This window comes from Musa acuminata, chromosome BXJ1-4 (assembly GCF_036884655.1).
Source record: "Musa acuminata AAA Group cultivar baxijiao chromosome BXJ1-4, Cavendish_Baxijiao_AAA, whole genome shotgun sequence".
NCBI lineage: Eukaryota > Viridiplantae > Streptophyta > Magnoliopsida > Zingiberales > Musaceae > Musa > Musa acuminata.
In genome coordinates, this window is record NC_088330.1 from 40,317,385 (window position 1) to 40,339,595 (window position 22,211).

General features: G+C 39.4%; 5 protein-coding genes across 6 annotated transcripts; 3 read left to right on the top strand and 2 right to left on the bottom strand.

Annotated features, from left to right (window-relative positions):
* Positions 1-1,606: 1,606 nt before the first annotated feature.
* Positions 1,607-6,503, top strand: LOC135668883 (uncharacterized). Its single transcript, XM_065178556.1, has 12 exons — positions 1,607-1,771; positions 1,880-2,099; positions 2,501-2,701; positions 2,792-2,862; positions 2,981-3,140; positions 3,737-4,330; positions 4,665-5,045; positions 5,132-5,207; positions 5,294-5,357; positions 5,547-5,682; positions 6,121-6,234; positions 6,311-6,503. The coding sequence occupies exons 1-12, from the start codon at positions 1,653-1,655 to the stop codon at positions 6,374-6,376; spliced, it is 2,202 nt and encodes a 733-aa protein (XP_065034628.1). The 5' UTR covers positions 1,607-1,652; the 3' UTR covers positions 6,377-6,503.
* A 1,253-nt stretch (positions 6,504-7,756) lies between these two features.
* LOC135668899 (uncharacterized) lies at positions 7,757-11,693 on the top strand. 2 transcript variants are annotated; one of them, XM_065178557.1, is made up of 4 exons: positions 7,757-8,478; positions 10,405-10,524; positions 11,290-11,392; positions 11,490-11,693. In XM_065178557.1, exons 1-3 carry the CDS (start codon positions 7,918-7,920, stop codon positions 11,359-11,361), a joined length of 753 nt encoding a protein of 250 aa, XP_065034629.1. In that variant the 5' UTR covers positions 7,757-7,917; the 3' UTR covers positions 11,362-11,392; positions 11,490-11,693. The 2 variants fall into 2 exon arrangements, with proteins under 2 accessions (XP_065034629.1, XP_065034630.1); XM_065178558.1 differs by having other exon boundaries at positions 7,759-8,478; positions 11,347-11,392.
* A 1,700-nt stretch (positions 11,694-13,393) lies between these two features.
* LOC135668925 (GDSL esterase/lipase At4g16230-like) lies at positions 13,394-14,967 on the bottom strand. Its single transcript, XM_065178559.1, has 5 exons — positions 14,657-14,967; positions 14,455-14,570; positions 14,154-14,375; positions 13,827-14,076; positions 13,394-13,738 (listed from the first exon to the last, which is right to left on the bottom strand). The coding sequence occupies exons 1-5, from the start codon at positions 14,880-14,882 to the stop codon at positions 13,539-13,541; spliced, it is 1,014 nt and encodes a 337-aa protein (XP_065034631.1). The 5' UTR covers positions 14,883-14,967; the 3' UTR covers positions 13,394-13,538.
* A 548-nt stretch (positions 14,968-15,515) lies between these two features.
* On the bottom strand, positions 15,516-17,638 carry LOC135668941 (GDSL esterase/lipase At5g55050-like). Its single transcript, XM_065178560.1, has 5 exons — positions 17,228-17,638; positions 16,791-16,921; positions 16,474-16,707; positions 16,142-16,391; positions 15,516-15,981 (listed from the first exon to the last, which is right to left on the bottom strand). Exons 1-5 carry the CDS (start codon positions 17,478-17,480, stop codon positions 15,755-15,757), a joined length of 1,095 nt encoding a protein of 364 aa, XP_065034632.1. The 5' UTR covers positions 17,481-17,638; the 3' UTR covers positions 15,516-15,754.
* Positions 17,639-20,637: 2,999 nt separating this feature from the next.
* On the top strand, positions 20,638-22,165 carry LOC103982699 (HMG1/2-like protein). Its single transcript, XM_009399693.3, has 8 exons — positions 20,638-20,737; positions 20,817-20,875; positions 20,984-21,097; positions 21,179-21,236; positions 21,370-21,414; positions 21,540-21,620; positions 21,760-21,840; positions 21,933-22,165. The coding sequence occupies exons 2-8, from the start codon at positions 20,826-20,828 to the stop codon at positions 21,951-21,953; spliced, it is 450 nt and encodes a 149-aa protein (XP_009397968.2). The 5' UTR covers positions 20,638-20,737; positions 20,817-20,825; the 3' UTR covers positions 21,954-22,165.
* Positions 22,166-22,211: the final 46 nt, after the last annotated feature.

The window sequence follows — 22,211 nt, forward strand, 5'->3', positions numbered from 1 at the left end:
TGTTAACTTTCAGCAATTCCTCTATTTATCTTCTTTATATTGTTTTGGATTATGATTCACCATGTAAAAATTACACTAAAAATTTAAATTCCAACCTACCAAAAGGAGTATGCCCCTTTCCAATTCTCATATTTATGGATTTCTTATTTTCATATTGTTCCTAAAACAAGCCCCAGAGCAAGCTGAATCATGCACATAATACTTTATTGTAAAGATACAAGTTAATGGCTTTAATTCAATTGTGCCAATATGAGTGTGTATGAACTCACAATAGACACTTGTTAACCTTTTACATGCAAAATCCAAGAAAATAAATTTGACATTTAAATTTAATTATTAGATCTCATTATTTGAGATAATTCAGACATGAACTGTTTGATGCTTTGTTCATCACTCCAATCAAAATACAAATACGCATAAAATTGCAGAGTGTTAATTGTCATGATCATTTGAAATAAATTCTTGCTTCATTGTCACGTAATTGAAGAGGAGATGATGCGAATTTGTGCTCATAGAATCGGATTTATGCTATTTCTCCAGAAATATTTACTTTTTAATATTCCCTGTCTTTTAAGTCCTACTTATTTCTAATATTTGGGATTGTGCAAACTTTATATATATATATATATATATATATATAATACTTTAATCAAACACGTCATTTGCATGTGATCTATAAAGCTTGTCTGCGATTCCTCAATCAAACATAGTTAGACATCGACTTCCAAAATCCAACATGAAATGTGATGGCATAAGCTAAAATTGGGATGGAAAGAGAAAAGATTTGTCAGGAACTATATTCATCAATCCAAATGTGACACTAAAGTTCAAAGAAGTTATTTTCTCCGAGTAAATTATTGCATAAACAAACAAAAATAGTTCGGCTATGGGTCAGCTTCATTTCTATTCCTATCTTAAGGCCGACTGATTCAGTGTAGTTCGATTGGCGAAAGATACATCATCGATGATGAAAGAGTGGTATGGGAGTGTCATTCTGTTACGAAGACCGCAGCGGATCTCCATCGTCCTTGCGTCGCTTGCGATGGTCCCGATCTTGCACGCATCTAAAGGTGCGTGGGTCGCACGGTCTTTCGCTGTCGATAACCGCCAGATCAGCCGAAAGATTCCCACCACGAGATGGAATCTGATGACAACAATGCATGCGTCCGAAAGATTCCCACCACGAGATGGAATCTGATGAGCGTCCGAAAGATTCGGTGCCTTGGTGGCGCGAGATATATGTATACTTTAGCGGATGAGAGTCAAGAATGCAAGGCTCTTGGACTGTCGCGTTGTGATGGACTACTGGACTTGTTCCGTCCTTGGGCCGTCTCGTCGATAATGGAATCCACTACCATGTCCCCATTGGGGGCACTAGTGTCCATGTAAAACGATGGCGACACAGCTCGCGACACCATGGCGACACCATTGTACACGATTCCGCCTTGCTTGGGACACCGGCTCTCGCTCTCCACGACGCTTTCGCTTCCTGAAGCCGTCACCGACCGCATACCGAGCGTCCACGCCCCGCCAATGTCGTCATTCGCGCGCCATTGCCCCCGCCATTATTCTCCCTTCCCTCCTTATATAGCTCCCCTCCTCTCTCCTCCTCCCTCACGCCCGCCGCCAGCGCCTCCGAGCCCCATCCTGCAATGGGATCCCTCGCCGCCCCGCGGGAAGCTTTGCTGCCCCTCAGCTACCCGTCGGCCCGCCGCGACGAGTCTGTCGTCGATGATTACCATGGCGTCCTTATTGCCGACCCTTACAGATGGTGGGTGAATCCGTGACCCCCGTCCTCTTGCGTAAAAATCGAATCTTTTCGGTTTGGGTGCCTTGTCTTCTGAGGAAGGCCGCTCCTTTAACGGTGCCTCGAGCGCAGGTTGGAGGATCCGGAGTCGGAGGAAGTGAAGGAGTTCGTGGAGAGGCAGGCGAGGCTCACCGACTCGGTGCTGGAGAAATGCGAGGAGAGGGAAAGGCTCCGGCGGCGGATTACGGCGTTGCACGACCACCCGCGGTACGACACGCCTTTTAAGCGCGGTGGGAAGTACTTCTACTTCCACAATACTGGCCTTCAGGCGCAGAGCGTTCTCTATGTTCAGGTAGTTTGGGTTCCGACGGAGGCCAAAACTCTCTCAAAGCCCGAATCTTGGCGAACTATTTTTATGACCCGCGTTCTTGTGTTTCTGTTGCTTGAATTTATCTGCGTTGCAACGAGGAATCTTGTGGCCAACTCAGCATTTCTTTTATGCTTCCCACTATTTCCTTTTGCTCTTTTGCTATGTTTTCCCGAATGGTTCTTGGAGGCGTTAGTATGTGTTCCTATGATCTTGGTTTTTGGTTCTTTCGATGGAATGATTTACATCACACCCGGTTGCTAAGTTTATCTCTGGAGGGCTTCTTGTTAAATCGCATAGCCGTCTCCAAGTTTGCCTTTTTTTGTCATTTTCTTTGCCTTTTAAGCATTCTCTCTCTCTCTTTCTCTGTTTGTTCGAATTGACAGAAAGATTTGGATGGAGAGGCAGAGGTTCTGTTGGATCCGAACAAGCTCAGTGATGATGGCACGGTGGCTCTCACCTTGTCTTCTGTCAGCAAGGATGGCAAGTATTTGGCCTATGGGCTTAGTTCGAGCGGCAGTGATTGGGTTACAGTAAACGTAATGCGGATCGAGGATAAGCAACCTGAGCTTGATACATTATCATGGGTGAGTAAAACAAGCATAGAGGTAGACTCTAGTTTTTGTTTCTTTTTCAGTCTCATATGTGATCACTGATGTATTCTCCCCTTGTTATAGGTGAAATTCTCATCAATTAGCTGGACAAAAGATGGGAAAGGATTTTTCTACTGTCGATATCCAGCTCCCAGGTAAGCTAGATTTGGTTGATTAATCATTATCCATGTTTATATAACCACAGATTAAAAAAAGGTTCACATGATGATCTTCTTCTGATCGTGTCTAATCTTCAATGTTGATAATCCATAGAGGACATGAATTGGATGCTGGGACTGAGAATAACATTAATCTGAATCATGAGGTCTACTACCATTTCTTGGGCATGGATCAGTCGGAGGATATATTGTGCTGGAGAGATCCTGAGCACCCAAAATATATTTATGGAACTGATGTCACCGATGATGGCAAGGTAATTGCTTCTGGGTTGATTCTCTCTGGTTAACATGATGAATTGTGGAAAACTATTGTTCTGTGCTCATTCATATGCAATTATTGATTCATGCCGCTACTCTGTTACACCTTAATTTTGCCCATAGTTACTGTTGAAATAGATGGACTTGGTTTTGATATTGTATATAAGTCTCCTATATTAGATCCCATAACGAAATCTATCTCTAAATGTTGTAGCATGTTCTGGATGTCTACATGAAAAGAACCTATCTGTAACTACTAGGTATTGCCTACTTGGATGATTTCTTGATCTTATTTTTACGAAGGACGAGTATTACTGCAATCTCGAAAAAAAATTATCAAAACGGTTTCACAATATGTATGTTGTTTTTTTTCATTTTAGTTCTAGTAAATTTGTAATGTTGGAAGATTTTTGCTTGCTAACTGAGCCCTGGATAATTGCTACTTGCAAATTGAGTCATACAATATTTCTCCGCACAATTGTAGAGGACGCAAGTTTCCCAAATCTTTTCAAATGCCGCAAATATGTAATTGTGTGGTTCAATATCAGACAGATGAGCCTTGTTGACCAGATTCCTTTGTTGCTATCTGCAGTATGCTCTTCTGTATATTGAGGAAGGTTGTAATCCTACCAATAAATTGTATTATTGCAAATTGTCCTTGCTTCCACATGGTCTTGAAGGCTTCAAGGGGAGAAATGAAATGCTTCCATTTATCCAACTTGTTGATAATTTTGAAGCACGCTATCTCTTTGTAACAAATGATGACACAAAGTTCACTTTTATGACAAATAAAGGAGCACCTAGATATAAATTAGTGAGGGTAGACTTCAATGAGCCAGAGTCATGGACTGATGTCCTGCCAGAGGATGACAAAGATGTGCTAGAAACAGCCTCTGCTGTGAACAATAACCAACTTTTGGTAAGTTATCTTCGCGACGTCAAGTATGGTTTGCAGTTGCGAGACCTGGAAACAGGAGCTTTGCTACATGAGATACCTGTAGATATTGGTACTGTCTATGGGATTTCTGGTAAGCGTGAAGATAGTGATGTTTTTATTGGCTTCACTAGCTTCCTGTCTCCAGGAATCATCTACAAGTGTAATTTAGCTGCTGGAGTTCCTGAGATGCAAATTTTCCGAGAAGCTTTTGTTCCTGGTTTTCATCGTGAGGATTTTGAGGTTAAACAGGTGCGCATCATATTCCAATTGTCATTTTTTAAAGCTAATTTTATACTTGTAAAAGTGAAAGTTGGACTTTATAAATCAGATATTAACTGCGACCAGGATTCTACAAATCAAAAAGGCTTTTTTTTTTTGTCTTTGTATTTTGAAAAATCGTAATGGTGCTCTTCATATAAGTTCTTTTGTTTATCTTATAAATTATATAATCCCAGCAACTAATCAGAAGTCATAGTTGAACTACTCTTCTATATATGCCTTTTGTGGTTTATGCATATAAAGTTATGATTATGTATTATGGTCAATCAAATTTGTCTTATTCTTTGTTAATTGTGGTTTTTAGGTCTTTGTGTCAAGCAAGGATGACACGAGGATACCCATGTTTATTGTCTCGAAGAAGAACATTCAACTCGATGGATCACATCCATGTTTATTATATGGCTACGGAGGCTTTAATATTAGCCTAACACCTTCATTTAATGTGACTCGTCTTGTTCTCACAAGGAACTTAGGATTTGTGTTCTGCATAGCCAATATTCGTGGTGGTGGTGAGTATGGAGAAGAGTGGCACAAAGCCGGATCACTGTCAAAGAAACAAAATTGTTTCGATGACTTCATAGCTTCTGCTGAGTTTCTTGTTTCTAATGGTTACACCAATCCGAGACGACTATGCATCGAAGGTAGAAGCAATGGTGGGCTTCTTGTTGCAGCTTGCATGAATCAGGTATGATCCTAATACAACTTTATGTTCCTGTGTTCTATGCTTCATGTTTAATATAATGAACTTGTGATACTATCATTTGTTGGCAGCGACCTGATCTTTTTGGTTGTGTTCTTGCTCATGTTGGTGTGATGGACATGCTCCGATTCCACAAGTTCACTATAGGTTAACCTCGACTTACCCCAGTATTTTCTATGGATATTACATATATGTTGGCTGTCTTTTCTGATGCAAGTTTTATTCTTGTTCAGGTCATGCATGGACATCTGATTTTGGTTGCTCAGACAACAAAGAAGAATTCCATTGGCTTATTAAGTATAATAACATTTTTTTCTTTCCACAAATTTCTGAATGTTTGTAATGTGTGTTAATTTTATTACAATTGTTAATATTTATCAAGCTATTCAAATCATGATGCTTTATTCACACTCATCTTCACTGGTTGCATAGCACGAAGCTCTCTGCTCATTTAGTTATTACACAATGATGCTTGTTTGCCTTCAGGTATTCACCTTTACACAATGTAAAAAGGCCATGGGAGAAAGGTGATGGCCATCGACTTCAGTACCCATCCACCATGCTGTTGACCGCTGATCATGATGATCGTGTCGTGCCTTTGCATTCACTCAAATTGCTTGCAGTAAGTTCATCCATCTTGTCTTTTTGGTTTCAGCATTTCGATAGCGTTCCATGTTTCCACTTTCTGCATTCTTGTTGTACTGCATGACATGCTATGCCCGTTGAAAGTAGTAGAGGTACGAATACATGTCTCCAAATTTAGTGACTGGAAAATTATCTAAGATCGTTGAAGAAATTCCCACATAAATCTTTCTATATTCTGCAACTCAGCAAATCAAGATCTTGTCACAGTGACTACAAGTAGCAGATGGAACAGCAGAAACAATGTAAAGTAAAAGATAAAGCAAGGGTTGCCCAGATCATTGTTGCTCTCCAGTATTAAGATTGCATGTGTTTACTTGAATCAATGTTGTTGACACTGTGCCTCTGCTTATCATGTTGCATCTCTTCTATATCTTCAACATCAACTACTAAAATTTGCTTTCTCTTCTTGTTCAAGACCATGCAATATGTTCTCTGCATAAGTCTCGGCTGCAGTCCACAGAGCAACCCAATCATCGCTCGCATCGAGCGAAAGGGAGGTCATGGAGCTGGCCGTCCGACCCAGAAAATGGTCCCATTCTTACCCTACTTCACAACTTGCAGAGCTTATCGAAGCCTTTTCTAATGGTGATGTTCTTTTCTGGTAGATTGATGAAGCTGCCGACCGCTATAGCTTCGCGGCCAAGGTGATGGAGCTCTCATGGACCGATTAAGCTGGATGTGGAACATGATTAAGTAGTTTAACATGAAAAGAGGCTCTTCTTTTCTACTTTTCTTCTATTCTGATAACATGAAAAGCTTCCTGTAATGTTTTACATGAGTAATATGGCTGTTTGTATCTGTCATGCATGTATCAGTTTTGTGTCTTTATACGGTATCTGTACTGCAATGCACTCATTATAGCATGTATATGTAAAAAAGAAATTTTAACGGATAAAAGAAGGTATTTTATCAAAAAAATTCACTATTAGTTTTTTAGATATTATTATTTGTAATCCCTCTTTACTATTTACAATCTCATTTATAAAATTATTAATATTTTAAAATATCTCTTTATAAATGGATGTAAATATTTTTTTTTCTTCTTTCTTTTTTTATTCATTTTCCTCCTAGAACGATAATGTCAAGGGGTCGACAAGTGGTGACGAACAATGACGACATCGGAGTGGGATGAAATTGATGTGAGGAAAAAAAAAGTAAATTTGATAATATTAAGATTGTAATAGTAAAATAATATTTTTATTATTATTTATTTAAGAGTTGTTAATCATCTTAAAATTATGGTTCAACAGTTTGGAGGAAGTTTGAGTTGTTTTATTAAAAGTTGACTAAGTTATATTCAAAATTGAATTAAGTTACGCTCGATCACATAATATATCCAAAAAAACTCTTTAATTTTGACAAATAATTATCATAAAATTTAAAAAAATAAAAAAATATTAATCATCTTAGAACGACGTCCTAATAATTTTATGAAAGTTTGAGTCGGTTTAGTAGAAGTTACAAAGTTACACTCAGATCATTGTATCAATCCAAAAGATTTTAAATTTTAATATTTAATTATCAAAAATTTTAAAATTAAAAAATAAAAATATTATATTCTGAAAATTATATTTTAGTTATTTTGTGAAAGTTTAAGTTGATTTAACAAAAAATTAATCGGTTATACTCGAATTATTGTTGATCATAGAATTTATAATTGATTGATTAGCTTTTTATCATTTATAAAAAAAAGTATGATCTAATATAAAAAAGAATATGGGAAGTGAAATCACGTGAAAAAGCGATTATTCCTGATAAAATGAAATAAATTGGAGGCATGTGAGGCCACTAGACATAAGCCACGCTGGCACGTTAATATTGGGCGACACTCCCACTTCACACGGTTTTGTTCCGTGTCTGGGATGTGACTCGGAGATGTTTTGGTACGAGGCGTTGTCGTAACGATATGACGAGTGGCAGTCGGAACGAACGGCTGGATCGTTAGGATCGGAGGATTTGCGTAGTGTGAGTTGGATGGGAATCCAACCCACGCTCCCACCCAACTCCCGCTCATTTTGTTCCACTAGAAAGAAGAAAACAAAAACCAAAAAGCAAAAACAAAAAACCAAAAGCAAAACATACATCGTTCTGCCCTGTGGTTCTAATCCTAAAATTCGGGATCTCGATTCGTAGGCAACAAAGAAAATTGTTCTCCGGGAGCCTGCGATCTATCAATCTCGAGGCGGCTGCGGAAGCAGGCGATCGGTCGGCGATGCCGAAGAAGATGGGCGTAAACACGAAAGCGGAGGCCGCGCGCGCCCGTCGGAGCGCTGCAGAGGCGGATCGCAAGGACCGCGCGGCCAAGGAGAAGGATGAACAATACTGGCGCGAGGCGGAGGGTTCCAAGACCCGCGCAGCCAAGAAACGTGAGGACGAGACAGAGAAGCGCGCCGAGGCCGCCGCCCGCCGGGCCGAGAATCGCAAGCTCGCCGAGCAGGAGCAGCGGGAGATCGACGCCGCCGGCCGCAAGCCTGACCGCAAGGCCGCCCGCGTTTCCATCCCCGTACCCAAGGTCACCGAGGCCGAGCTCCAGCGCCGCCGTGAGGCGGAACGGCAGCGCATCCTTCAGAACGCTGAGGTCGCCAAGAAGCAGCAGAGCCGGTCCGCCGATGAGGAGGAGTACGACCGGATCGTGATGGTGGAGAACACCAATAGGGACGACTCTGTCATCGATGCCCATTCGGTGGAGGACGCCATTGCCAGAATGGCCCTCTCCGAACCAGCGCTGCCTACCGATCGTCACCCTGAGAGGAGGCTCAAGGCTTCTTTCAAGGTATTTCTTTCTCTTCTAATAATTTTCGCCATATGATTTTTCTTCCTCTATCGGTGACAGTCAATAAAACCCTAACTATTTTGTTGGAGTAGACGATAAATCACCCTAATAGACATTACGCGGAATCATCGGACGCTATACTGATGGGAACCCTAATAAATTTGTGGTCGTTGATTTTTTGTTTTTCTTTTCCCAGATAAATTGGAGATATATTCCCTCTGGTTTATATCTAGGAAATCATCTGATATTAATCTTTATAAAAATTTGGCAAATCCAGCAACCATGTCTGTTCCTTTCATAAATATCTCACGGGTTTTTGCTTCGAACCAAGCAATTCTTTACCCTCGTAGGTTTTCTTTTTAACCATAGTATTTTAGAGCTAGTTCTGATATTAGCATTACAGAGGGTTAAAGTTGATTATATATGTGTGTTATTGTTTCTTGTTTGTAGTTCATAATCCATTGTTATCACTATCTAATCCTTTTCTCTTCGTGCATTTATAGCATCCAACTCTTGGAACTTTGATAAATATCAGGATATGACCTATAGAAGCAAATTGATGCGGCTTAATGTTTCATGTTAAATTTGTATTATGTTAGGTTCAGAGTTCCTGGAATGGTCTTGCTATCTGTGATACTTTACCGCTTTAAGTTCACTGGCTTGCATACTTTTATGTGAATATTGCCAAATTGGATAGCTATAAATAAGTATGCGTCGTCACCACAGTGGAGTACATTTGTCTTACCTTCTAACTTGCTCTCTTTAAACTTCACATTGTGTTCTTTTTCTCATTTATTGTGATCTAATATTCTGCTCATATATGCAACACGATCCTCAAAGCTCTAAGATCTGGTGCAACAACTTAAGACCCTCATTTGTGATTAGCACAACTACAAGTTTACTTTTAGATCCAAATTTAACAAAATTGAACTATAGCACAAGTTCTAGGTGACTTGGATCCTTGGATCAGTAACTGATGGAAAATTGAGGGAACATTTAGATCTATCATTGGTGCAAAAAGCAGAAACGTCAACCCAAATACCTTCGGAATGGTGATGAACTTAGATTTTAGCTGGATTGAACTTTGTTTCTTAGCATCGTATCTTTTTCTTTTCTTTAGAATAGTGTTGGCACTTAGATTTTGGTTTTGCAAATGTCATAAATTGCTACATGGTAACATATTTTAATGTTTACTTAATTTTTCGAAATTATTTAAAACGGAAAAGGAAGTCATATGTAAAATGTGAAAAGGCATATAGGGTTTGATTGAAGATTTCAAGTTTTGATTTAGGTTTTTATCTCTACGAGGAAGTTCAAGCTTGATTGGAAAATCTACAAAAAATGAAAGCCTAATGCTAATTACATATTGTCTAAAAAGATTTTATATTCCAAGTTTGGAAGACCAGTCGTCTCCAATTCGGAGCCAGCTAATGTCATCTATTATGTTTCTAAACTCTCCTCTTTTTCCCTACCATTATGCCTTTCATTCTTCACTATTTTAATAAGACCTAAGGCCTAAAGTCCCAATGACATTGTTGGCTGTTACAGTGCTGCAGACTTGACCTTCACAAAAAAAATGTCTGTTGGTTCATATTTATGCTTTTTTATAATGAATTGTTTTCATAAATGGGATTGACTTTGTTTCGCATATTTTCTCTCTAACATTCCTAGATACTGATCATTGTATATTTTTTAAGCTTGTTATGTTTCATTGGGTCGCAATTGGTATGTATGTGTTTTTCACTAGGGTCTTGCAGCTACTTATGCTGGTCATCACACTTTGTTCATGCTCAGGGATCTGTTCCTCTAATGGTTCACCATAAGAGTTTGTTTACATTTTGCTGAAGAGTCATTATGTCTGCAGGAAATCAAAAATTCATTTGATTGGTGTTCAATAAAATTGTTTCTTAACATGTATACATACAGGCTTTTGAAGAAGCAGAACTTCCCAAATTGAAGGAAGAGAAACCAGGTCTGACCCTCAATCAGTACAAGGATATGATATGGAAGCTCTGGAAGAAATCCCCTGACAATCCCCTCAACCAGGTATCCTCCCAGATCAATGTTCTTCATATCCTGACCTAATGAAGGATGGGTTCCCGTTGGTGCATGCAGCAGTTTGTATGCATATATCTTGAGGTAGACGATATTCTTGTGGCAAGATTTGCTATTTTGAAATGTTCAGTTAAAATGATGTCACATGTATGTATGAAATAGAGTCATAAAGATCTTTATCGTCAAAGTATATAGAAACAGGAAACCACTTATGTACATAGAAACGTAAGGAATTCACATGTATTTATGAAGTCATGTAACATAATACATTTATTAACACAACTAAGCTATGTTGGAAGTTTGTGGTTGTATATGTCAATATAGGTTGTATACAAGCCTGGATTTTGGTTGCCACAGCAGTTTAACCAAATGGTGGGCCCTGATTCATGACATGGGCTCAATGGGGAGGGAGGGAGGGAGGGAGGAAGAGGAGAGAGAGGGCACTTTTATCTACAATCCTAGGATCCTATCCTTGATTCTCTTTGCCACAGGTCTTATTATGCAGCACCAAACTGCTCTTGTTGTGATTAGGAGGGATCCCTCTTTAAGTACTATAATCTGAGCTGTTGTTCGACAACCAATTGATGAGCCATTTATAGTTTGTAATTGAAACATAAAAGCTTATGAACTTTTCTAAGCTGCATCAACTAATGAGAAGATGGAACCTTTGGTTTTTTTTGGTCTATGCACATGTTTAAGCTGCATCAACTAATAATATTAACACATTTCTTAAAAAATTTCATTTTGAATTTGCAGTCTTGTAAACCATTTTTCAGCAGACGAGGCACTGATGACCTTAATTTGTCGATGCAGGCTGCTACTGAGTGACCGCATGCAACTTTCAATCAAACAATTGCAGGTTAGTTTTTATGTTTTGCTCTCTATTACTGTTTGTCATTGCATTTATTAATATCCCGGTCAAAAAAAAGATGCACGTTTACGGTCCATTGAAACAGATAATGGAGGTGCAAGTTAATTCCAGTTGCTGTCTCTTCGAAGTACGGATGGTTCTGTTGATAATATGCAGTGCGAGTACCAGTATTGTATACTAAAAGAGCAATAGATCTTGAGACAATTAAGACAAACTACAGATATTATTTTTCTTTGTCAACACTTGGATGTTGCAGAATTCTAGTACTTCGATATCGTTGGATTGCATACCTTCCCATCGAGCAACATGCCATTCTGCAGTGTTAATTAAACACGCTGAGGTACCTTAAAATTTTGATGCACATTTGTTAAATGAATAGTAGTTTGTTAAGAATCAGCAGTCAATTTACTTTCACCTATCGTAGAGGTCGTTGCCCCCGACGCTGAAGAAGAAAAGAGACTTCGCCAGTGCGGCGGATGCAGACTCATCTCCCATTCTTGCAGTGAGGTTTGCAACAACTGTCTCGCAGTCCTTTTATCTGTTCCGCCATGGCGATGACATCTCCCCTCTGGGCATCATAGTCACCACAATCCAAGACGAACATAAGTATTGCTCACTGAGTTATAATTTGTTACATAAGTACACCAAGAACTGCAGGAGTCGCGGAAATCTATGACAAGCCAAGTGGACTCCATCGTGGAAAAAGCCAACGTTGTCAGCTAGCATGCCATTGCGGAGTCAGCATGATACAAGCTTCAAACATAGGGCTGCGAAGATTGGGGTTGGTTTTGCAACGATTTGAGTGCTATTAAACATGGAAGCATTTCATACCACACAAATTCACATAAAATAAAAAAATATTCTATATATGCTCTCATTATTGGGACTAATTATATATTAGATAGTCATGTTTAACATTTCGATTCTTATATTTTAAAAAATTATATTGGTATCTTTATAATTACGAAAGTAAAGATAAAATATGAAAATAAAAGGTAAAAATATAATCTTAATATTTTAATTAGTGATGATAAACGATGGTATTATTAGGGACTATTGGTCACTATGATGGAGAGTGGTGGCAAAAGAGGAGAGCCACTATGTAATTGCGTTGGTATTCAAACAAACGGTGGTGGCCGCTAGGTGAATATGGTGACCACCTTGTCACTAACTCATTGGGCGGATGGAAAGTTAAGATTGTTGGAGTTCCTATCACTCTCTCGTTACTCCATCAATTTTAGCATAAGCATGAAAAAGGGGATATGGGAGCTTATTAGAAGAGTTCTATTCACCACGGTTATTCTCGACTAGGAAAGAAAACTTTAGATGGCTAGTAGGCAAACAATTATCGAACTCCCAACGAATATATTCAACGATGGTAGAAAAATGTGAGTCTCCGAATTTGACATTGAGTTTGTTGTCAAACTTATCATCGATGCAGTTGTCAAACGGCCCTCAATGATATCGTCTGCGACAATCGACGTCATCCGTTACCACCAATTAAAACATTAAAATTATATTTTTATGTTTTCATTGGTAAAATCGATTATATGTAAATAGACTTAAATATTTTACTTTCGTAACTATAGATATATTTATGTAACTTTTTATTGTATAAAGAGTGGGATGCTAATCGTAACTAACTATTGAAAAATCTATAATTAACCCCATTGTTAACATGAAAAGTATATCTTGCAATGGAGCAATTCTGGTCCATATCTTGCAATGGTGTACAAGAAAGTATATCTTGTTGTTTGAAGAAATTATTAGTCCATGATACCAAGATATATATAAAATATGATTTGTATAAATTAAGATGGATTGCGTCAACCTTCTAAAATTGGCATGATCGGAGATATTGTTCTATTCAAAATATAGTAGGAAAAATGAGTGTCGGCATGCTCACTGGAGTAGCATAATTGAGGTTTGCATGACATCCGAAAGAGACATTCTACCGTAATTGAGACAGACAGCATCGGCAGATCCAACTGGCGATTAAATTGTTTAGATTTCATTTTGGATTGAAGTTCACAGATAAGCAATTTTGGATCCTTTTATTGAAAGAAGAGTACGATTCAGAAGCCATGATTGTGTTCAGATCATGCAGAGCACTCTGCAATATGCAGCCCATTGCTCAAGTTGTGTTCACCAACGTCTCCATGTTGATGGGGCTGGCAAACAATGGCGTCCCCCGAAATGACATTTCAACTGTCACTTTGTATGCGGCTTGGGTGGAGTGAACGCCATCCCAGAAGAAGTACTGCCCGCGGTCTCTGCAGTATGTGGAGCTCGCCGTGCATGGCGAGCAGCATGCAGCTTTCACCTCCGTGAACCCTTCAGAGACGAGCACGTTTCGTTAAGGCAACACGTTTAACCTTATGCTTGATCGGTGACGGTGTTTTATCGAGACGCAGATGCTCACCGAAGGCGAGGGGGTTGGAGAAGACTCGAGCAGTAATCTCGTACAGATCCCCAAAGGAGTACTTGAATCCCTGTAAAGAGATGCTGAGCTCCTCCAGCAGAGCCTTGGTCGCAGTTTTGAAGCGCAGAGAGAGATCATTTAGATCCCGGTTGCAGTCCCCTGAAGGAGTCGAGCTCCTACGGTCCGGCGTACATCCGATCAATCCCGTTCCTATGACTGCAAACTTGCGCGCTCCGAGATCGTATAGTGTCTGTCATTGCGCTAGTCGCATTAGAGCAAGCACACAATTACATCCTCAAATTCCTTCCGATTTAGATCAGGTACTACCTTGAGTTGATCTCTGAACTTGCTGATGACGGTGGCGACGATTTGATCCTTGGGACGGCCGGAGGAAGACTGGAGAAAGAGGTCATTGCTCCCTACCCTGAAGAAGAAGAGAGACTCGGCCAAGAAGGCGGAAGCGGTCTGGTTTCCCATTCTCGCTCTTAGCTCCGCACCAACCCTCTCGAAATCCCTGATCTGTGCCGACATGGAGATGACACCTCGGCCCTGGCAATCACACCAAGCCACTCGACAGTGTGAACTCCCCACCAGGTGCCGTGAAATAACACTACGTGCGAATCTTAACTGTGCTGTCGAGGATTCCTGCTCCGGCGGACGCAAAATTCACGCCTTTCGTCATCTGCACGACGCTGGAGACAGCGAGGAACGGTGGGGGGCTCGTCGCAAGCCCCATGGCTTGGGCTTTGGAACAGTTCACGGCAAGCATGCAAGTCAGATTACCCATGCAAACAAGAAGAAAGAAATTGGAGATTCTATCGAATGATTACCTACGTAGTCGACGGAGTTGAAGCCATTGGTGAACCTGCCGGTCGGAGTTCTACCGGGATAGTCGATTCCATAAGGAAGGAAGTTGGCCTTTGGCGCACCGGGCAAGAAGTTATTGTTGCCGACATCGGTGGTGGAGTCTCCGAAGGCGTACAGTGCAGCCGAGTTAGCAACTATGCTTTGCCTGGAGAGAATTACTGAGAGAAGTACGAGCAGGAAAGCGGTCATCTTCTTCCTCACTGGAACAGACTTCAGGGTAAGGCTCTGTCCTCCATAGACACTTATTTCCTTGCGTATATGTGGAATCAATCTTGTATGCCAGTGGGTACATTACTTGTTTATGGTAGAACAAGACAAAGACTTGGCTCACATGTTGAGGCGACTAGCTAGAGAAAAATCTCAAGACCCAATCGAAATCCTCCACACCTTTTATTGGTTATCTTCTCCCCTTCTGAAATTGATCCTGACAAATTATTGTGGGGCATAATTGGTCAGCTATATTCTTCATGTGTGTGGTTCCATCAACACTAACACACAGTGACAGGTAGAGACCCTCAATTGTTTCTTTATTTTTTGGGCTAGGAAGGAAGGAGGAGCAAAGACAGCTCCAAGCAGACACAAATTGATTGGTTTCCTGTTCTTGTGAGGCTGGCATCAATATTAATCTGCAACCTCATGGAGATGCCATCTAATCCCTGACATTATCAAGTGATAATATTCTACCAAAACCTCTCCTTACAGGACAGAAGATGTATATATTAAATTTGCATGCCATTAGTAACAGAGACGAAAGATGTCAGGCTCATTGCTAGCATCGAAGGAAGATAGAGGAAACAGATGAGAGACAGGTGAAAGCAACTGCATGTCTCATTTCAGTATAGTTCACAACCTTCCAACTCAAATATAACATCATCTATAATTTGGCAGCACATTGTCCATACAAAGCTACTTAAGCTGGCTATACATCAGATCATGGAATCCCTGTCTGCATCACAAACTTAAACAAGGTCTCACAGTGTTCTTTTTGGAACTTGTAAAGCTATATAATGTGCTTTGCAGGATCTCACATTTGCAGCTAGTTTAATTCACAGAGGTGATTCTTAATTCACATCCACCACCAACTTCCTAAAATTGATTGGACTGGCAAATCGTTGAGATCCATAGTAGATGGCCACTCCTGCAAGCTTGGATGTTGCATGTGTTGGATGCAAGAGGTCCCAGAACAGGTAACGATGGCGTTCGGAGCAGTAGGTAGCATTTGGGGTGCATCCTGATTCGCCATTAAATTTTCCGGCTCCACAGCATGCAGTTTTGATCTCCTTGTAACCTGCAGATATCCGAACACAACGCGATTACATACATATGCAGATTTGATTATTGATCCAGTTCGAGTTTTCAGCCAGTGGTGTTCTTCTTGGATTCCATCCAAACTTGTTATGATACTGCAAACAAGAAAATTGTGGTTATGTGCATATATAGTTATATACCAAGTGCTGCAGGGTTTCTTATTATGCCAGACACCACCGCATAAGAACTTCCAACAGAGTACTTCATCCCTTTCAATGTTGAGCTAAGTCTGTGCATCAGCAACTTCACAGCTTCGTTGAACCCCACAGACATTTCATTCAAGATGTCCAGGCAGTCACCTGTAGGATTTAGGCTTCTTGGATATGGGCAGCATCCGATCGGTGGGACATCAACTATCCCAAATTTCCTTGCTCCGAGAACATACAATGCCTGCAATGTTAATTTCAGGATCATCATCCTTCGATAGGTCCATATATGCATGCAATAGGATGCAGGGAAAGAGAGAGATGACCTTTAGATGGTTCTCATACTCTGAGACAAGAGCACCAATAAATCGAACTTTCTCGGTAGCATTCGGAGAGCTGTTTTTCGTAAAATAGGCAAATATGTCATTGCCACCGCTGCTGATAAGGAAGATAGATTTAGACAGCAAACGATACGTAGGCTCAGAAGCAATTTGTGCCACAATATTCGATCGTATCGTAGAGAAATATTGAATTTGCTTTGTCATGGTAATGGTGCTTCCCTGATGCATTTGTCAGAAACAGATCCCTGGTGATTATTAAGGAACTGAGACTTCAAACTGAGGGTTCAAAGGATCATGCTTACAGTCGAGTCCAGAATTCCTGATCCTCCCGAAGCAAAATTTACACCTTTTAGTCCTCTCAAGATTTGGTGATTGGTCTTATTTGTAAGGGAGAGGAATGGTGGAGGGCTCCTCCTGAAGCCCATATGGTTGGCTGAACGAACACAAGATGGAAGAGGATAGTTAATGTGTCCCATATAGAGAAAAATGTACATGACGATTATTTCCATTAGGCAAATCAAACTCTTGCATTGCTTGAAAGATTTCTAATAGGAACTATTTAACTTGTTCTTTTTGCAGATGCAACTTCTTGATGCCCTTTTGACCACCCTTTACGATTCAGCCATCGTTAGACCATTCGATTAGATCGTCACCTAAAGATCCACACCATTTCTTGTAGCTAATGCAAACTTCCTGTGGAGAGAATGGGGATGGGCAAAGTTTATACAGCATGGCTTACCTAAGAAGTCAATACCATTGTAGCCATTGCTGAACCTCCCTGTGGGCCTCGAGAAAGGGAAGTCGACGCCGTTGTGGGGGAAGTTGGCCTTGGCGTTGCTCCCCGGCAAGTAGTTGTTGTTGCCGACGTCGGCCGTCGAGTCACCGAAGACGTAGATCGCCGGAACCTTGGCAGCTTCAGATCCTGCAAATGCAAGCGCAGCAGCAACCGGCAGGAGATGGAGGAGGTGAAGTGGGAAAGGAGGAACTTTCATGGTGAAAGCCAGATGGCTGATCTCCAAGCGCTTGGAGTTGCCACCGATCGAAGGAGTGGCTCTTCTATAGACTTTTTGGCTGGGCCATGAAGGACACGGTGATTCAGTACCTTTGAGCAAAGCAAGGCAATATGGACAAAACTAAAGTAGAGTGGGACGACAGTAGTGGCTTTGAAGGTGGTGTCTGTCACTCAATCGATTGCACCGTAATATATATTAGCATCTACAAACCCACGCTTATCAGGTGGCATTTGGCTCTTAAACTATTACAAAGCAAGGATCTCTAGTGTCAAAAGTTGCATCATGGGCCGCTTAAAGCGATGGGATATCTTCTCCAAGAACGATGTGAGGATCGGCTTTGGTAGATTCAACTCACCTTTAGAGACAGAAATAACACCAAAGCTTTCTAGTAGAAGTAAAGATGGTTGAACTTTAACTCTGCCGGTCGTCTCTTGGCACTGTAGGAACTAAAGGATTGGTTTGGAGCCATTGCCTGCAACTGACACAGCCCGAGAGAAGATGATGATCGCCTTGCATGACTCTGGACCTCTCCTTCTATACATGTGAGCTTGAAATTATTGCCTCCATGAGGTGACAGCCTCTGCGCTGCCAAAGCAGGTAATGTTTTGCTCGGAAACTGTGCAGTCTGGGCTTTCAATCGAGTAGCCTCCTTCAAGTAGGAGACTCACTGGAGGAAAGATTTAAAAGCTCTCTTGTAATAATATAGTTGGAAGCATGACAGCATATTTCAGACTATTATAACAAAATTAGCAAAAAGGAAAAGAGATGACACTTATGAAAAGCCTCCCACATAATTGATTGAAACTATAGAGCCTAACTGGTAGCTTTGTATAATGACAAGAAGCAGAAAAGTGTATCTAATTTTATCAAGAAAAGAAAATGGATGGTTTAGGAGAGTTGATGAGTCATACAACTTCCATGATCTATACGAAAAAGATGCGTGCACTAACCACAATGGGACTCCTGACACAGTCTTTTACTTCGGCCAGCCGGACTTGAATGTTTTTGATAACTCATGATGGATGGTGGCGAGATAGCGTGACTTGAAAGGTGGCACAATTAGATGTCAGAAAGCTGAATCATTTTTTATGTATATATTTTTTAATTCGTCTTATCAATCATCTTCAGTTTTATTTTCAGTGTTGTTTCTTCATCTCTCTTGGCTGAGCAAGTCAATCATCTGGAACTTTGTTGTGAGATTGTCTCCTCAAGTATCAGCTCGAGAAAGCAGCAACAGCAGAAACCATCACTACATGTTCTAATCCATGAGAAATATAGAATCTGGATGCTTAATTTTAATCCCTTGAGTAGTTAAATAGAAATTTAGTCAGACCAATTAAAAGTCAATTTTGGATTTAAGGCCACGAACCGCGATAGCCAAAATAAAAAAAGTGACAAGCAACATAAGAATATCGAAGAAATGATAAGCAATACAAGAACGTCGAAGAAGTGACAAGCAATATCAGAACGTGACGAGCCATGAGAAAATTAACAGTATGAATGGACAAAAAATTAGATCATATATATATACATATATATGCAAATATATACATATATATCTATATATACATATATATATATATATATAATATAAAAAAAATTATATAGTAATATCAATATAATGAAATTAATTTTTAAAAATAATTATAATAGATACTCTTTTTGGAGTCTCATCATTTTCTATGATATAATGTCTCAGAAGATAGGATATTAATCCTATCATTGACCCTCTCAGATACTAAGTAGGTCATACATCTTAAAAATATATATAATAAAGGGACCGTTGATAAAATAATGTAAAAGATGACGTGATTCAGAAAGATTGTAATATAAATAATATGATACCATCCGAAAGGAAGAATAAAATTGATCACTAGGAAATGTAAGATTATAATGCATATAATAAAAGATATATATTTCAAAATTGTAGTATAAATAAAGTAAATAAGTCACTAATAAATAAATAAAATATGAAAAGCTATAATTATAAGATATTTGTGTTGATTTATAAAAAATTAACATCTAAGATAGACATATAAATTATTCATCATCAGTTAAACGTCACATTTGATTTTTATTTGAGTATAATTATTTACTTGAGACGAATAATACTTCTTCTCTTTCAAAAAAATCATTGAACGGATCCCGAGGCAAAACTCACTAGAAACGAAAAATATACAATGCATGTTTTTTTTTTGTTTATATAACAATGAGTTACATTATAAAGTAATTTTGTACTATATATAAGAAAATTATCTTATATTCTTTATATGATCTTAGTCTAATAAGAAATAAGTGATGACTATATTTGATAACTCAAATTTATGATGTCATATATATATAATAAATGATATATTCAAAATTTGACAAATCCTCGAATTAAAGTTTTGATGAGCATAAAGCTATAGAAGTATCTAAGAACTTATTGACCTAAAAGATGATACTATTTTTTATATAATCTTTAAGATTGAAAGTATATATGGACAAATTAAGAGAATGGATTCCACCGAGAACACGAACACAGGAGCAGAATTATTATCTCCAAGACTGGACATGACAAAAGATATGACGTCCCTTAAACCATTACACTGTTATCGATAATCAACAGTTTGGCTTGAAAAGATTTTGACATTTATAATAGTAAATACCTTGTTATTTTGTTGCTTATGTATTTTAATTATTATCAATAGATGTAGAAAAATTAATAAGATATATCATTTTATTTTATCTATTATTACCTCCAGGTGATTTATGACATTATGATCCCACCATATAATACATGTTTTAAGATTAAAAAATAGTTTTATTAGAAGATGAGGATTTCTTTAAGAAACACAAAAGGTAAATTGTATAAGATAATATTATCTTCAGACGTATAATTTTTGAAAGTATAAAAATTAGTATATTAAAAATAATATATAATTATCTCAAGAGAAATATATGTGTATATTGTCAAAGTACTGTTTGGTAAGTTAGACAGTGACATAGTCGAGAAGGATAAAGAGCCTCAGCTACAGGCCCAATATTAGCCCAACAAGTAGCCCATTAGTTTTCAGTTGTAAAGGGCGAACGGGAGCGTTGATTTGGATCACCAACCTCTCGATGGCCGTGGCAAATAGAGTCATTCCCCACGGATTGGTGACGTGCCCTTCTATTTTCATTTTTTATAGAATCCCGCCTCACTGCAACTGTGCCGCATCGTTTCCCCCCTTCCGAACCTTAACCCTAACATCGAGGTAAGAAATCGCTTTCCGTCTCGCCCCGTTCGATCTCGTTTCTTCGGCTTTCTCACCGGATCGATCGCGTTGCTTGCAGCTCTACACCATGAGAGGAGGCAAATCGAAGGCCGCGGCGTCGAGAAAGGATGGCGACAAGTGAGCCCGACCCTTCTCTTCTCTTGTCGTTGTTGTCGTTTAGGCCGGTTTTCGGGTTTCCTATTAGAGATCTTGATGTTGTGTGCCTGTGTGGGTGGTCTTTTGTAGGGTCGCCGGCAAGAGGAAGGCCGCCGGTGACGAGGACAAGAAAGCGAAGAGAGGGAAGGTTGGCAAGGACGCGAACAAGCCAAAGAGGCCTCCGAGTGCCTTTTTTGTGTTCATGTAATTTTCCTGAGGCTTGCTACTTCTTTTATGCCTATTTACCCCTGTTGAAGGTCAGTCTATGGTGCTCTGTTTTAATAGGGAGGAGTTTAGGAAGACGTTCAAGGAGAAACACCCTGACAACAAGAAAGTGTCCGTTGTAAGCTTACTTCTGTCCTAGATTACTATCCATCGTCTCAAAGTCGACGTTTTACAGATTTTTATTTTATTTTGTTTTTAGCTTTTTGCAGATTACTCTGCCTGATTGCTGAAATGCGTTCTTATGATTTTAGGTTAGCAAAGCTGGTGGCAACAACTGGAAGTCCATGTCTGAGGCCGTAAGCTTTCTCTCTCAGTCGAACATGGCCTCTACATTTTACCTTTTAATTCTTATGTTTGGAATTTTTTTCTCACAGTTCAATAATTTTTTTTTAATGTTCATCTGTGTTCTTCAAAAATTCAGGAGAAGGCTCCATATGTAGATAAGGCGGCCAAGCGGAAGGCAGAATACGAGAAGAGCATGGTATTATACAACAAGAAGCAGGTATGTCTATTTTTCTTCTAATAATTCATGTCCTTTTTTTGGTTTCACCTGTTTAGTTTATGAATGTCACAGTTGTGGAGACTTACTAATGCTTTATCTGTACATTTGATATTGGTTATTTTTCTGTTTTTTGCATTAGTCTGAGGAAGTGGAAGGAGAGGGTTCTGACAAGTCTAAGTCTGAGGTGGATGATGAAGAAGATGGAGATGGAGATGGAGAGGTGATTTTTTTTCCCTACACTAATGTTTATGATTTGTGTAATTTGGCGTATATGGTTCTTGTCATTGTATTATTTCCCTAAACTTATTACAGGAAGAAGAGGATGAGGAGTAAAATTGGCAGCAATGTGATCTGCGGAAGGGCCCTTTTCTTTTCTTTCTAGTTGTGAAAAAAGGGATAGTTCTAGAAATCAAATGCTGTTGTGGCTTGTCCATGCACTGGAAAGGAAACCATATAGCCCTTTGGCCTTTTAGAGGCTCATCTAACCCTTTTTTCTTATCTTTTTTGTGAAAATACTAGTAATGGAATATCGACTTTTCTTTGTATCGTGTGTTTCTTCACTGTTTCTTTTTGTTGTTCGTGATTGTAGTT